The sequence below is a fragment of the Semicossyphus pulcher genome, unplaced genomic scaffold (genome assembly GCF_022749685.1).
Source record: "Semicossyphus pulcher isolate SPU_LCO1_2020_fin unplaced genomic scaffold, fSemPul1.0.p SCAF_17, whole genome shotgun sequence".
NCBI classification, from domain to species: Eukaryota; Metazoa; Chordata; class Actinopteri; order Labriformes; family Labridae; genus Semicossyphus; species Semicossyphus pulcher.
This window is the reverse complement of record NW_027211681.1, coordinates 23,269,728-23,285,000: the sequence shown is the minus strand read 5'-3', so window position 1 is coordinate 23,285,000 and position 15,273 is coordinate 23,269,728. Positions and strand designations below refer to the sequence as shown.

At 43.2% G+C, this 15,273-nt stretch overlaps 1 protein-coding gene across 1 annotated transcript in view; it reads left to right on the top strand.

The window, feature by feature from the left end:
* The window catches only part of pdgfba (platelet-derived growth factor beta polypeptide a), an 18,005-nt gene extending 4,717 nt beyond the window's left edge, over window positions 1-13,288 (top strand). The window contains exons 2-7 of the mRNA XM_069666357.1: window positions 5,234-5,336; window positions 6,772-6,837; window positions 6,983-7,179; window positions 7,600-8,731; window positions 10,898-11,033; window positions 12,297-13,288. Of these exons, the coding sequence (XP_069522458.1) occupies window positions 5,234-5,336; window positions 6,772-6,837; window positions 6,983-7,179; window positions 7,600-8,731; window positions 10,898-11,025 (1,626 nt within the window). The 3' untranslated portion in view covers window positions 11,026-11,033; window positions 12,297-13,288. The remainder of the gene's footprint in view (window positions 1-5,233; window positions 5,337-6,771; window positions 6,838-6,982; window positions 7,180-7,599; window positions 8,732-10,897; window positions 11,034-12,296) is intronic.
* The last annotated feature ends 1,985 nt before the right edge of the window (window positions 13,289-15,273 follow it).

Sequence of the window (15,273 nt, the reverse complement as noted above, 5' to 3'; positions counted from 1 at the left end):
AGACAACATCTCAGGCTAAATCAAATCTATGGTCTAAATGAGCCTGTGGCTGTTTCAAAGTGAAAGCCGTCCGGTCTTGCCCTATTGCTGTCAATCACACGCTAAACAGCTGCAGGGCTTTCACTTTGAATTAGCTGCAGGCATGCAACTTTAACAAAAGCAGCTAGCCTGGAATGCTAACTGTTTACTTAAGATAGCAGGTGCTTATTCTGACTTTTTTTAAATTTTGTTTTATTTTGAATTATTGTACACGAGGTGAAGAGGCTGGCTGAGTCACTTTCTGGAGTTCTGTTGTGCAGGGCTGCAAGCCATGACACTGTTAATATCAATGAATCAGCTGATATCTGTAGAGATGCCACTTTACTATGACATAGGATAAAGAAAGCAGCACATTGTCAGCATGAAGAGAGACCCAGTCCTGTATCAAAGCGGTGTCTGTGCTACTTGTGGAAATTCATATTGCTGTTATAAAGTTGTAGGAGAACGTTATGTTTTTAAAGCCGTATGACAAAGTGTTGGGGGTTCTTGCCGCCTTCTTCAAAGACCCCGCTCCTCCTCTGCTGCCTCCTTGGAACATTTTCCTTTCTCCTCACTGCTCCTCTCCTCTGTCGTCTCTCCATCCATCATCTGTACCTTCGTCCCTGCAGCCGTGAGGGAATCTATCTGTTCTGCCAGTGTGTGTGTGTGTGTGTGTGTGTGTGTGTGTGTGTGTGTTAGAGAGAGAGTACCCATGGAGCTCTGCGAGTCTATCAAGTTTATGTGACAGCATGTTGGCCATCTGCCATTTCTCTGACAAAAGAAGGCGTGTGTTGTGACAGTGCGGCGTGATTGTGAGTCACTCGTCACATAAACTTGGATTCAGTGTTTTTGTTTCTGTTTACTTTTCCGTGTGTGTGTGTGTGTGTGTGTGTGTGTGTGTGTGTGTGTGTGTGTGTGTGAGCAGTCAGCTGGCCCCATAATTACATTCCATTACACTTCACCTTTCTCCTCAAACATTCCATACAATCTCTTTGCCTCCCAGGCTTCCTTCAAGGCCCCATGCACTAGATGTTTTTATGTGTGTGTGTGTGTGTGTGTGTGTGTATGACCTGCTTGTAGATCATGACATCCTACTAGGCAGTCTGCTCAAACCCAAGACCTTAGTCACACACACTCACGCAGTGTCAGATATGAAAAGTGTCACACTTTGCAAAACAACATCGAGTAAAAAGAGAAGTTATTTACAGTCAGCTCAGAGACTAACACAAACAGAGACCTATTTCTGTGTGTGTGCGTGTGTGTAAGTTAGCAAATAAGGCACCGTGTGTCAGACCCATTCTGGGTAATGTAGCTCTGCTGCCCAAACCACTATTATTAGCTTGTTGTCTAATTCTTGGCTTTTTTTAAACCAGTGTTTTGTCGTGTATCCATGTGAGGAACTATTTCCTGTCAGAGTCCTGCTCTCTAATTTCTACATGTGTGTTTGTGCTTGCATGTGCATGTGTGTGTTTGTGGTTAACACCCTTCACACCCTAGTTGTCCCTGCAATGATAGCCTTTTACAGAGTGAAAACTGCCTCTGTGTGTGTATGCATAACGGCGTGTGTGTGTGTGTGTGAGGCTCTGTGGACAAATTGGCCGGATAGTTAAGTGGTTAAGCATCTGTATGTGAACTGGAAGAGAGGGGGTGAGTGTGTGTGTGTGTGTTTGCTTAACTAGGTCAGCCAATGGCTCGTGAAAGTCATCCAGGTGTCCTGAGCCGCCGCTGCCCACAAAGCAGACAGACAGACAGAGAGAGAGAGAGAGAGAGAGAGAGAGAGAGAGAGAGAGAGATGGATGGAAAAATATCATAAAATGATACTAAAAGACATCTTTGTAGGAGCTGAGAGGTCAGACTTCCAGCTCGTGATCAAGAAATATCACTATGTTCCCAGTTCAGTCCTTTAAAGACTGCATGCTCCACCTGTTTTATACCAGGGTTTGACTCAGCATGAACAACAACACTCAATTCAACGTCTAATTTCATATATTTGAGGGGTCACATCCTCTCTGACAGAGACAGTATATATTTGTACATTGCTGATATTTATACTGTGATACATTCAAATGCTAAAGTGCTGTAAGAGTCAAGCTCATTGATAATTATTCTAACATCGGCCTGAAACAACCAAAGACATTATAAAACTTTTGTATCAACAGTTTGGCAAACTGTACGACAATTTACACACGGTCTCATATTACGTTTCGTCGTTTTGCTCAACATCTGTGTTTTTATTCTCTGTGTTGTCATGAGAAAAACGCAGCTGCATCAGTGTTTCTGATACAGTGTCTCCTTTTTTACGTGCATGTTCTGTTTGCACAGAAAGATACTCGAAAAGTCAGGATTTCCGAAAACGTCTTGAAACGTTGCAAAAAATTGGCAAAAAAAAAAGTCCTCATGCTTCAGAATGGAAACAGACATTTGCTCTTCATCTGCACGGCTTCATTTGATGCACTTAACTTATTTGCATGAAAGTAGCCTAGCCTAGTGCTAATTTTGTATACAATCTATAACACCATGTAACATTCAAGTGTCCTATAAATAGTCTTCAGCCGCTCTTAATGGAATCTGACGCAGGGTTAAATGCAGGTGTTGCAGACAGTCCTTTATATTCCATCGCCTTCATGTCACCACCGTGCAACATTAACTATCTGCTCTGTACATTCAGTATCATCACTTTTGTGTGGACCTTAATTTTGCTTTTGAATAACGACATTGGCTTAAACAGAGAGTTCAGGTGAGGTTAACCTACACTCCAAGCCTTACTGGGTAAACAGTAACTACAAGCTGTCTTATCAGAGCACGCATGAGTGCCTGCTTACATACCTGGTTAGAATGTTGGAGGAAAGTAGTAAAAGTGGGTTGTGTGGCTGTTGTTTTGTAGAATTTGTTTTAAATAAGGATCCTGAGACATAAAAAGTCGATAAAGTTCGATCAATCAAATCACAAACAGGTGCCAAAAAGTTTCTGACTGTTTTAATGTTAAATAATTTCTCCAATAGATTAGAGCAACATTTCCGGTTTGGCATATCGCTCTATACGTTGTTGATTTTCCCATTAAAATCAACAGGAGCACCCAGAGTGTGGGCGCATTAAAAGAAATGGAAGAGTTCAACCAAATACCACTGATGCTTAATAAAAGTGTAAGTGGAAAAATGTCCTCCTTTAAAACTCATTTAATTCCCGACCTTTGCATCACTGGATGGGCCACATGTTTACTGTTGAGATAATGTAAACATGTTAAATCCTTCGTAATAAATATTGCATCACGATTGAAAAAAGATGAATGACTCCACTTTATTCTCCTGGCATCTTTCGAGAGAGTTCGCCCAAATATTTTCTTCTCACATTCTTAACACTCCTTAATTTGTTTTGGCATCTTTCTGGCATGTGACTGTATCAAGTGATGCTCCGAGCGCTCGGAGATAGTATCGACTTACAGCCAAGCAAAGAGCAAATGTGACACACAGCACTGAGTAATCTGCCTTTGATCTTGGCAGGGAAACCACACGAGTGTGTCCTTAAAACCAACCACAGTGAATCCATGATGAATTCCTGCAACTGCATTCATTAAAGCCTAATTAAATTCCTCTTCTTTTCCTCATTTCAAATTAAGTTGCTTGCATAACTATGTTGAGTAATAAACATCTTACAGATTTTTGCTCTTTGAACATTTTGATTCTTTTGCAGTAAATGAAAGAATCCAAAACGTGGCACCAGGCTGTGACATTCTCCCGACGTCTTCAGTTAAACTTTAAACAAAACTGTAATTGAATTGAGAGAAAGAGAGAGGCTAATTTCCTGTGTTACACCGGGAGCAACAGTGGTGTTTGTGGGTAAACAGACGGGGAGAGAGTGACAACAAGCAGCAACAAACACCAATCACAACCATCATTTCCTCTGCAGGAGGAAGTGAAACTGGAGCAAGTGCTGACTGGAGATGAGGAATGAGATAAAATACACCAGGCCTCCTTCTTTCTCTGCCTGTTTCTCTGCCTCACATTTTGTCTTTGAGTTTTCAAAGCAGTAAAAACAAGTTTAACAATCTTGCAAAGATGTGTAAAGATACCTTTCTGGTTGTGTAACTCTTAATTCAGAGACATTTCTGCTGTTGTTCAGTTTCAGTTCAATCAAGTTATCTTAAAGCCTCATTATACATTCAGTAAATTAGCTGACAGTGAGTAAGACACACATAAAGCATTCTTTGACCTTTTATAGAGGTAATGATTAAAGCGGTAATCTCGAAGATCTCAGTTTCGCTCTCTTTGGCGGCACCTATGGCGATAAACGGTAACTGCGGGAGCACACTTCCCAGATATCCAGACAGTGCTGCATGTGTGACGTCCACGGTTGGCTCCGGTTGTAACTCTTGATTTTCCTGGCTGACGGTCGCTTTCCTTTTTAGACTGTTTGCTTCATCTGAGCGTCGAGTTTGTTTCTTTTTCTTTGGATTTTCACTTCTTGTTGAAGTTGTATCTGTAGTCTTTGTTCGTTCAGCCATAGTAGATTACTGTTTACTGGAAAAGCGGCTGCTTAGCTCTGCCTACCCTCTCTGGCAGACCAACCACTGCTGGCTGATGGAAAACGCGTCACTAACTGGGCGCTGCTTGTGATTTTTTCCGCGAAAGTCGCAACACCAGTCTGTAATACTGCAAATACAAAGGCTTCCATCAGTGGGCCATAGGCTCAATCACTATTGTGTTACCTCATTCGGCGACAGATAGTGACTTTACTAGTAACTAATAGTTACTTTAAGTGCTCCCCTTTAACACTATAGATAAAAATATTCCTAGTTTGTCACCAGGAAGTTGCATTAAAATTGCCTTATTTTTTTATGCTTTGAATGACCAAATATCCGGCTTCTAATGAAGAAGAAATTATTGTGTTTGTTTTTTTATGTAAACTTCTGCTTACAGGCTATATGCTCAATTGCTGCGTCAGGTGAACACGTTTCAGCACATTATCCTGTAAAAACAGTGTAACGATGTGTTTTTATGAATTGATGGAAACCATCTGAATGCCCCATGAAACAGCTACTGGTATCACAGGAAACGGCTGCATTTTCTGGTTGCCTAGGCCGTGCTTTGATGTGTTTGTTCTGGACAGGTAGATTTAAAGGGGTCATCCCCTAAATAGTCACACAACTACTGATTAACCTGTAACACCCACAACTTCAGAGTTCATTACAACTGTTTCCCTTTCTGTGTCTCCGCAGGGCGATCCGCTCCCCACGTCGCTGGTCGACCTGGTGAGGAACTCTCCCATCTCCTCTGTGGACGACCTGAAGCTTCTGCTGCAGCAGGAGACCAATGCAATAGGTACATATGACCACAAACACACACACTAATAACACAGACACGGAGGAGGTGAGTGTGTGGGTGTGTCTAGAGAGGCCTGAGGAGATAGGAATGCAGTAAGAGAGAGCACCGGAGTGCATGCCAAGCACCATGTTAAGGCAATATTTACCCGAGACAGCAGCAAGAATGATGATCCAGCTTGATGAGAGCGAGAGAGAGACACACACAGAGAGAGAGAGAGAGAATAGCTTTGACCTTGGTGTGTGTTGGACAAACTGAGGCAGAGAGAGAGTGAGATAGACGTCCAGCACAAGGTCACTGCATTGTTCTCCTGCTCTGGATTCCTCTCCAAGTTTTGAAACATGAATGTGTGCGCGTGTGTGTTTGTGTCTGTTTGTGTGACCGTTAGAGACCAACCCCAGAGTCGAGTCGCGCACACAGTCAGACACATGCAGATCGCACTGATTAAAAAATGCATTAATCTCGTCCTTCTGAGGAGCCGAGTCACACATGCATATATTAATGGGCGGTTCTTTGATCATTCTTTAAAGCAGAAATAACAAAGTGACGTAACAGCGAGCGCAGAGAGGAACCAACAGAGGGAAGGATGCAGAAACAGGGCACGAGGAAGTGACTCAAAGTTTGTCTTTCATCAAAAACAAACTTTAAAAGAGGGTCTGACTTTACAAAGTAGATGAATCATTGCTTTTATGGATCCCTTTGATATCGTCATGGTGTTTTTTTACAATGCAGATTTCCTTCTAAGTCGTTTGTTTTCACCCCTCTGTTTAAAGTTCTGCACAGTTAGGGGCGTGACCACTTACATTAAATGGTTCACATGTTACTACATGAAAGAGGAAGTCTTACAATCATTTAATCACAGATAAATGCACAAGTATAATTAGAAAGCAGCTTCTGAGAACAATGCGTCTCTTTCTGCACCAGGCACTTAATTAGGGCTAAAAGGCAACTTAATAACACCTTGTGCATCTGTGTGTTACACACACACACACACAGTGACCAACAGCAATCTACACCAGGGGTTATAATTAGCACTAAGAGGCTACAGTATGGAATGACAACATATGTTATGGTGCAAACACACACTCAAAGGTCCACACAAGAGCTATATTTAACAACTCACATCTCTCCTCACCAGTATTCTTGACAGCGCCGGGACAAATTGCAGCAGAAAATAGCCTAATTGTTTTAGCGCGAGGAGAAAAAATGGCTTCCTTTGTGCAGTGAACAATGAGCTTTCCAAAAATCTGCCCGAACAGCCTCGCATGCTGAACAGATTTCTGTCAGCGCTTGTAAGAGAGCTTGCTCAGCTTTGCCCAGTTTCTGATAAAAATGGAAAACTAATAAGTTGACTTAATAAGTTTCTGTGTTTTTGATCATCTTCCCTTATCTTTCACCCTCCCAACCTCCCCTCCTCACCCGTCTTTGTCTGTAGAAGAGGAAGAAGACGAGCATGATATACCCTCAAACCACACCCACGGACGATATACAAGAAGTCTTGGTAGGTTTCCGCTTCTATTCCTGTCCCTTCCTGTCTGCATGTGGAGTCTTTTTCTATCCGTCTGTTTCTTCCATCTGTCTCTTTACACTACTTATAATGAAATCCCCCTCTTATTCTTTTCTTTCTCCCCTCTTTGGCCTTCCAGTGGAGGCGCCGATGGCCCAGCAGGCGGCGTGTAAAGTTCGGACAGAGGTGATGGAGGTGACGAGGTCCATGCTCGATCGCCGTAACGCCAACTTCATACTATGGCCGCCCTGCGTGGAGGTGCAGCGATGTTCAGGATGCTGCAACACGAGGCTGCTGCAGTGTGTCCCCACCGTCACCTCCAGCAGATACCTGCAGGTACACAGGGACAAGAACCACAGTCCAAATTAATTGTGTATCGTACTCGTGCATATACAGTATTTTCCAATTAGTAATATTGATATCTGACAAAGAATTGCATACATTGCTTGATATATTAATACTGTTGCTTTAAGTTATGACTCAGTTGCTAGGGAAGAAGAATGACGTAACTTTAAGAACAAGTTTTTCATCAACATTTTTCTCTTCAAAATTACACCTCGGCATGAAGGCACCAAATATTGTGGAATTATTAGCTTGTCTGGACGTGTCTCCAACCAGTCGGATTGCCTTGCGAGTTTTGTAACATGCCTCATTCCCAAATACACAGCTACAGTATTTTCATTTTAGGGAAACAAGATTTAAACTTTAAGGGTGTAAGATTTTGCATTCTAATATTTCTTTCTGCCTCTTTGCCAGGTGTACAAGATCCAGTACCTAAACAGGAAACCCCACTACGACAAAGCCATCATCTCAGTAGAAGACCACGTCACCTGCAGGTGCCAGGCTCAATCACCCTCCTCGCCCTCCTCTTCTGTTCCCATCCCTCGCTCCTCCATTCTGAGCAACCCCAACCCACCTCCTCCACAGCAGCCTCCCCCATCCTCCCACCTCCCCCTGCCCCAGCACCGCCCGGTCAACCCGGCTCCACCAAAGACTCATGCCTCCAAAGCTGACCTCCATCGCAATGATGACCTGAAGCACAACCAGCAGCACTACCACCCTGAGGAGCGGGAGCCGGTGTCGAGGCAGTGGCAGCAGGGCAGCTACACCCAGCTGGTGCACTGGACGCAGCCCAGGGTGCACCAGGCGCCAACGCACCTGCAGCCAGGGGTGCACCAGCCCGTCGTAGGGGTGCTCACGCCAGTCAGCAGCTGGCCATCTGAAGCGAGGGCGGAGCATAGCATCATGGGAAGTACACAGCCGGTCGGGCATGGGAGCGGGTATGACGGGAGCAGGGAGGAAAGCAGCGCGCATGTAGCAACAAGCGGTGGGGGAGTACATCATCCAGATCACCTGCAGAGGCAGCAACAGTTGTTACAGCATCAGCAAAGGCAGCAGCAGCTACAGCAGTATCAGTATCATCAGCAGCCACATTATCCAACACAGTCCAACCCAGGAGCAACTGAGGACCAAGAGCTGAGGACACAGTATCGACTCAACTCTCCTCAATCAGACAGCGCTTCTCCGCCTGCCAGCCCGACCCAGCTGCCCACATTAGAACTAAAGCCCACCCCTCCTCTCACCACCATTCAGAAAGACTCAGTGACCAGCCGAAAAATTACAGAGGTCACAATTCACAAACAGACTGAGACTGCTACAACCAGTCAGAAAGAAGGGAACGAGAGGGAGGAGAGTGGGTCATCCAATAGCGGGGCCGGGGCAGAGCTGGCCAATCAAGGGAAGGAAAAAGACTCAAAAGTGACCAGTGGTCATTTAACAGAGGAGGAGAGGAGGCGGCTAACTCTGGAGACGATACAGAGGGAACTGGATCGGGAGACACACCTTCATCCGCACCATCCTCAGCAAAGACCAACATCATTTAAAACAGGTACTGCTCAGCTGTGTGAGAAGTGAGTGTGGATGGGAGTTGGTTTTAAAGTTCTTTGGTTGCATTTTTTTGTTAGTTATTTCACATAGGAAACATCGTATCTGCTTGAGTTGTGGAAGGGGCATGGAACCCTGATTAAGTTTGGGAATCCAAAGAAGTAAAACTTGATGCAGCACAGGCCCATACATCCTGTGTATGTTTATACTGTGTACTATTGAGGTCGGAGCAGGAAATGACATAAAGGGCCAGTTGTCAACCTCAGTCCTATCATGCTATTATGGGGAGCTAATGCCATTATGGTTGGAAAAAAAAATGCGATTTGGCTCTGTGCCTTTGGAGGACGCTATCCGCTTCTCCAATGGGCCCTGGAAAACCTCCGCCAGACTACGTAATACGAGTCATCTGACGGAGGCCAGGGAGCTCGCTAAACTGCACTTCCTCAATTTAGGACGCCCGCCTCCGATGTCATGACTCGTTCAAAATCGGTTTGAAATGTAGAATGCAGACCTAAAGATTTTTTTAGACGATCCACCGGTATATTCTCGTCGTATTTTGGATTCTGTATCGCTCTGAGCCGTTGCCTGCAGCAATCAATGTCCTCGACTGGAAAGCGGTAGTATTTCACTCCAGGGTCCTCTTGCTGGGCTGTTCCTTTCAGAGGGAGGGGCGCAATGCATGCTGGGTGTTGTAGGAATGTAGAATGGGCGAAACCACAAGCTGTTTGTACAACTTTCTCTACAGCTATGGCGCCAATATCAAATATAGTTGCTTCTATGGATTACAGAGAACACCAGCTTTGACTGACAGCGGCTTTTTCCAGGGGCGAGTTGCTCCTTTAACAACAAAGTTGACCCCTTTCCAGTACAAGTCCAAAACCAAGATTCCACCAGGTGGGGGTGTGGGGTTTGCACCAGCTGGGTTAGCCTTTGTAAGAATTACCTGTAAAAACACATAAACAAAGTTTGATATTACCTTTAATACAACTGATTTAACAAGACACAGATACCCAAGAAGTGCTTATAAACAGAACATTGCTACAGCTGTTTATGCACAGAGCAGGAATCTTTCATTCTGTTCTGGGTTATGTCAAATGCTTCTCATTTTCAGAGTGGGAAATATTTCTTCAGAGTTCTAGTTGACATTTCTAACTGGTAATTCAGAAATTCTGATGCAAATAAATCCCTAGTAGGGATCAAGTTCCAAAACTCCTGCATCCTACATTTCCCATAATGCAACTCAATCATGTCTTGTTAGACCCTCCCTGCCTTATTAACCACCTCTTTTAAACTTCATGTTGCAAGCTCGTAACTAGGATCCAATCAGAGATAACCCTGATGACATAACTATGACATCACCAGGGTTATTTACTCAGACTTAAGACAGCCAAAGAAGACATTGTAAGACTGAATTGTACCCCTAAAACCAATCTAAATGTGTGGAGTATAAGCACTAGAAGGAATATTTCTTTATGTTATCACTACTGTTGCTCCAACTCAAGAGTAGTGTGTATTATAATTCATGCAAAGCAATGGTAACAACTACCACTACCACTACACTGCAGCAGCCATGTGTGCTTTGTCTCCGTGTTTGCATTTCTTTCTTGTAATTAGAGCTTTTAACGTATGTGAGAATCAGGGAGCGGGTTTCCCTGGCAGGAAGCCGCCCGCTCGACATGTATGACTAAACATTGGGCCACATGTGTCCTGCTATTCTTCCCCCGTCCCCTGAGAGCTCTGCGGTCAGAGAGCTGGACTTCCCGCTGCCTCGTGTTTGACTTCAACCTGCAGGCTGTCGCAGGCTTTGTTAGGCAGACCTCAAGGTTATCAGCTGCCCTTCAGAGAGGTGTTAGAGTTACTACAGGAGCCACACACCCAGTTTTTATTATCCACTGGTGCTACATGCTGATATTGAATGCAAGATGAAGCTGTTTCATTTGTTTTTCAGTTTAAAAAAGTTAAGTTTTTTCTCCTCTGTGTTTGTTCCCTAATTTGGTACTCACGTGGATAGACGTGATACAGCAGTATGACTTGTTTTGCTTTCATGATAAGGTCAGATGCTGTGTTTGGATGTGTGTTTGCCAGGAAAGATGTCAGCTGATGTTAAAAGTTTGTCCGAAAAAGACGTTTGTATTTATTGTTTCCTCTTCTTTCCCTTTCTTTCTCTCAGCCCCCTCCACCATGTCTCCCGTCGTGGCCTCGGCCCGTCAGGCCCCGTTCCGGCCGGCCTCGCCTCGCCGCAGGAGGAAACACCGCAAACGCATCAGCAAAGCAGCCATCAGAGCCATGATCATGTAGAGCTGCAGGTGAGGGGACAAAGCCTGGGGAACAGAGGGAGGGGTGATAATTTAGATTTAGGAACATGAAGCAGCATGGGGGAGTAATGAAAGGAGGGGATGTTGTTTGTTTGTGCAAAAGGCATTTTGATCATTTGAGTCTCTACAAGCTGAAGGGACAGACTGTCCTCCCAAAAATACAACCCTCATTGTCGGGCGGTGACTCACTGGGACAGTGATAATTACAGCCACAGGAGAGGAGAAAGTTAGTTAACATTGTGTGAAGATCCAGACAGTCTGCGTAAGGACGAGTTTGGGGTTGATAATTGGATCAAACAAGGCTTTCTAAGAGGACACCATAATTCAGCAGTGACTCAATTATGTCATGTAGTTGAACTTCTGTTACCGACATACTTTTTAAGCCAAACCAAGATATCTTCACCTGAAACATTGACGAGTGTTGGTCAGGACGCCTGGCGCTGGTGCTCCCTTACATTCACTAGCAAGGACCACACCATCAACAGGATATGAATGAACAACTTATTGATTCATGAGATTGATGATAATGTTGCTTGGGCATGGAGAGGTGGAAGGTCTTGCGGTTAGCGTTTTGGGGAAGCTTTACCGGGGATGTGCTGTAGCACCTGGGCACGACGGACCCCTTCAAGGGCCCTACGGATGAGAGGACAGAAGGATACGAGAGCGAAAGAGGAGGAGAGGGTTAGGTTGGAAGAGGCATGGTTGAGGTGTGGTCCTGCTCCTGCAACTTTGCTATATAGCATCAATAATAGGAGTACATGACAATCCACTGCATGCTTTTGTTTAGTTATGAGGTTCTGTTTGAGGCTATATTAAGCTACAGTAGAGCCTGACCTCTGACTGTCCTGGAGGTCAAAAGAGAAGTTAGTTTCACTATCTTAAATAAGACAAAAATCATGATTTTGTAAACATATATATAGTTTATTTGAACTTATTGAGCTTAATTTATGTGAAACAACTTCTTAAACACTTCTATAAAAGAGGTTTGCCTGTTTCTTAAAAAGACTATTATTCATTAACCATTTCATTTGGGCTTTACAACACAGACATTATGGGTAACACATTGAGGCTTATTTAGTACTGAAAGTTGGAAAGAGGAGGAAGTAAGATGCAAGGACGTTTGTAGTAAATAACAAAACTTGTAGGATTCATTTAGAACATTTAATCAACAAAAAAAACATTCTTACCTTGCTTTTCTAAGCTTGATCCAAAAGACAGCTGAACTTACCTCGTGTCTTCTTCTTCCCCTGACAGGAAACGGTAAAGCTAACCAAAAGCTTTTGGCCAGCACACTTTGCACCAAAGGAACACGGAGAGACGAGAAACGTGGGATTCTTGAATGTGGGACGACTGACTGTGAGGACGGATGCAGAGGTGAAGGACACTCCTGTTTTCATTGGACCGCTTCAAGAAAGAGTCCTGCTCCAGAGCTGCCGCAGAGCGTCCAGCTTCATGGATACAATAAAAGTGCAATCTTATGAACTCCTGGGATTGGAGGATATTTGTCACACTAAACACTGGATTTAATTTGAATGAAAAATCCCATAAACGTGGATCGATGGAAGCTTATCAGATGCCTAAAGCTTGACTGGTGGTCTCTTTTTGCAGCCATTGATTGGCTGCTTAAACAGTTCTGACTTCTAGCTTAACTACTGATTGGTCCACAAATGGGGGACTTGACTGTGACCTGGAATAAGAAGTAATTACGGGGGCTAAATGTGGAGCTCAAGATGAAAGTGGAGACGTGGAGAACTGGATTTCTACACTGGGACGATAACTGGAATCTAAAGTGTGCAGCTTAGGCCTCAATGCCAAACATAACTTTACCTTCAATGTCTGAATCTAACTGTATCTAACACTGGAGTAGCCATACACTGATCATACTACATCGACTAGAGAAGTGCTCTACTGTGTACTGTAGCTTAATGTACTGGAAAATATCCGTAACCTGCTCATTTTGTACTACTGCCAGATCAACATGGAAAAACAACCAAATGCCTGCCTAGATAACCTGCTATGAATATCCACATTAAAGCAAGTCTTAAAGACCTGGCCTTTAGAGATCGCTGTGAGCCAGTTATAGCCAACACTGTATGTATAAATGCTTCTAGAAAGAGATTTCTGGAGGGAGAAGAAAAACTTTATTTCTTAACTTATTTAAAAAAGGAGGATCTGAAGTCCTCCAGTTCTCAAGTGTAATTATTGTTGCCGACATGTTTCAGATTATAATTATTGGTTGTAAAACTGTTACTGTTATGAATGTTATTTTTAATAAAAAATAAAAATATACAACAAATATAGTTTGTTTGGGATTCTCTTCTTGTGTTTCAGGTTTTATGTATTTATGTGTGTTTGAGAGATGTATGCCCGCTAGCTTAATACGCCTGGTCAGCCACCACATCTCTGGAAGTGTTGACAAATTGATCCTCGGAGTGATTTATTAAATTCTTCCTTTTTTAAGATTATTTTCCTTTTCTCAGCACCCTGACTCGTGTTTACGGAATCTGTCGCGCTCTCTTGCAGCCGACATTGTTCCCCCGTCTCCTTCATCCCTGCAGTGAGCAGTGAGATGAAGCACGCACTATGTGACGACGCAAAAATGGAAAATTAAAAAAACCTGAATAATTTGTTGGGCTTGATTTTTGAGTATGCATAATAGAATTGACAAACATTCATTCATTCATTCATTCAACCATCATTCATTTCAGAATCATGGTTTTCCCGCAGAATTCCCCACCACTTTTAAAGTGTTGCTGCAGACCCTGTGCGAGGCCCTTTAGAGGCCCTGTGCAGTTCTTCACACAGCCCACGTGACGGTTCTGTCTGTTGTGTTGGTAAATGGATGCACAAATGTTGCATATTAGTGTGTTTATTATGCAATTAAAACAGAATGGGTTTAGAAAGGGGTTTTTTTACATTTCAAATCAAAAACTTTTGCAAATCCAAAAGTTTTGTTAAGAAATGCAAAACTGTGTTTTTTAAAAAAAGCAACGTTTTGGATTTTAAGGCAAAACTTTTGATGTAGCAAACAAAACTTTCAGATTCAAAAGTAAAACTTTTGGATTTGCAAACATGTTTTTTCCATTTAAATAAATTCTTTCATTTTTTGAAACTTTCAAATAAACATTTTTTTGATTGCAGTGTTCATAGTTTTGCTCTCAAATCAATTTCCTGCAGTAAATAAAGTTCTGCCCTTTAAAATATATATGTTCTGCAAAATAAAGACAAAAAAGTGACCTCTTTCAACATAGTGCATACACGTATATGAGTGCATGTGCTTGTGAATTGTGTGTATAGCTGTGTACATGCACTCATACAGTAGACCCCCCTTTGCCCTGAACGTCCTGCAGCTCTGTTGTCACGCAAAGCGAGGCAGGGGTCAGCAGAAATGTCTGGTCGCTATAGGAACATGCTGACGGACACGTCAACAGAGAAGTATCGTATGGTGAAAGAGAGACGAGGGAGGGACAGGGGGGGTGTCAGTCCAGGAATGGAGAGAAGATGAACGGCAGAGAGGGCGGAAGGCCCAGTGAGGGGTGCACTGAGCTGAGACGTCTCAGCAAAGTGAGAAAGACTGCAGGGACATAATAAAGAAATGTAAAATGATGGTAATATAAGATTAAGGCTTTAAAAATATACGATGCATTGGAGAGCACAAGACACAGGCCTGTCAGAGAGATAATTTAGGAAAGAGAGTCAGTTTAAATGTCACTGTTGTGTAACGGGGTTCCCCCTGCAAAGCTAATTCTGTCAGCAAATTCTCTTCTTTAAGAACGATGACTCAGCGTGTACTTTACCAGGCCTACATGCATAAACACACAAACACACACACTTTAAGGCTGCCTGGATATGGCAAGTTTGTCATGAAGAACTGTGAAGTCGCTGTTTTCAGAAGAATTTTAAACTGATAATGGTGGGATTCATGTGGTTCGGTTAGAGGGCTAGTTTGAAGGGATGCTCATGAAAGTGTCCCTGTTTTCAATACTGGTTTATAACTGACTATTTTTGTAGTGTCACAAGTCCAGCCACAGGCTGTAGCTATTAGTCACACTGAAAAAGATGGTGCCAATAGATATCTTAATTGTGACACATAACGCAAGCTATACTTAGATTATGTGATCTAGTAATAGGGGAAAATAATAGAAAGAGGAGGATTCATACGCAATTACATTTTAGAGCCATAAAAATAAAGAAGAAGCCTTAGTAAGAACGTGTGAACTTCGGAGAGAGA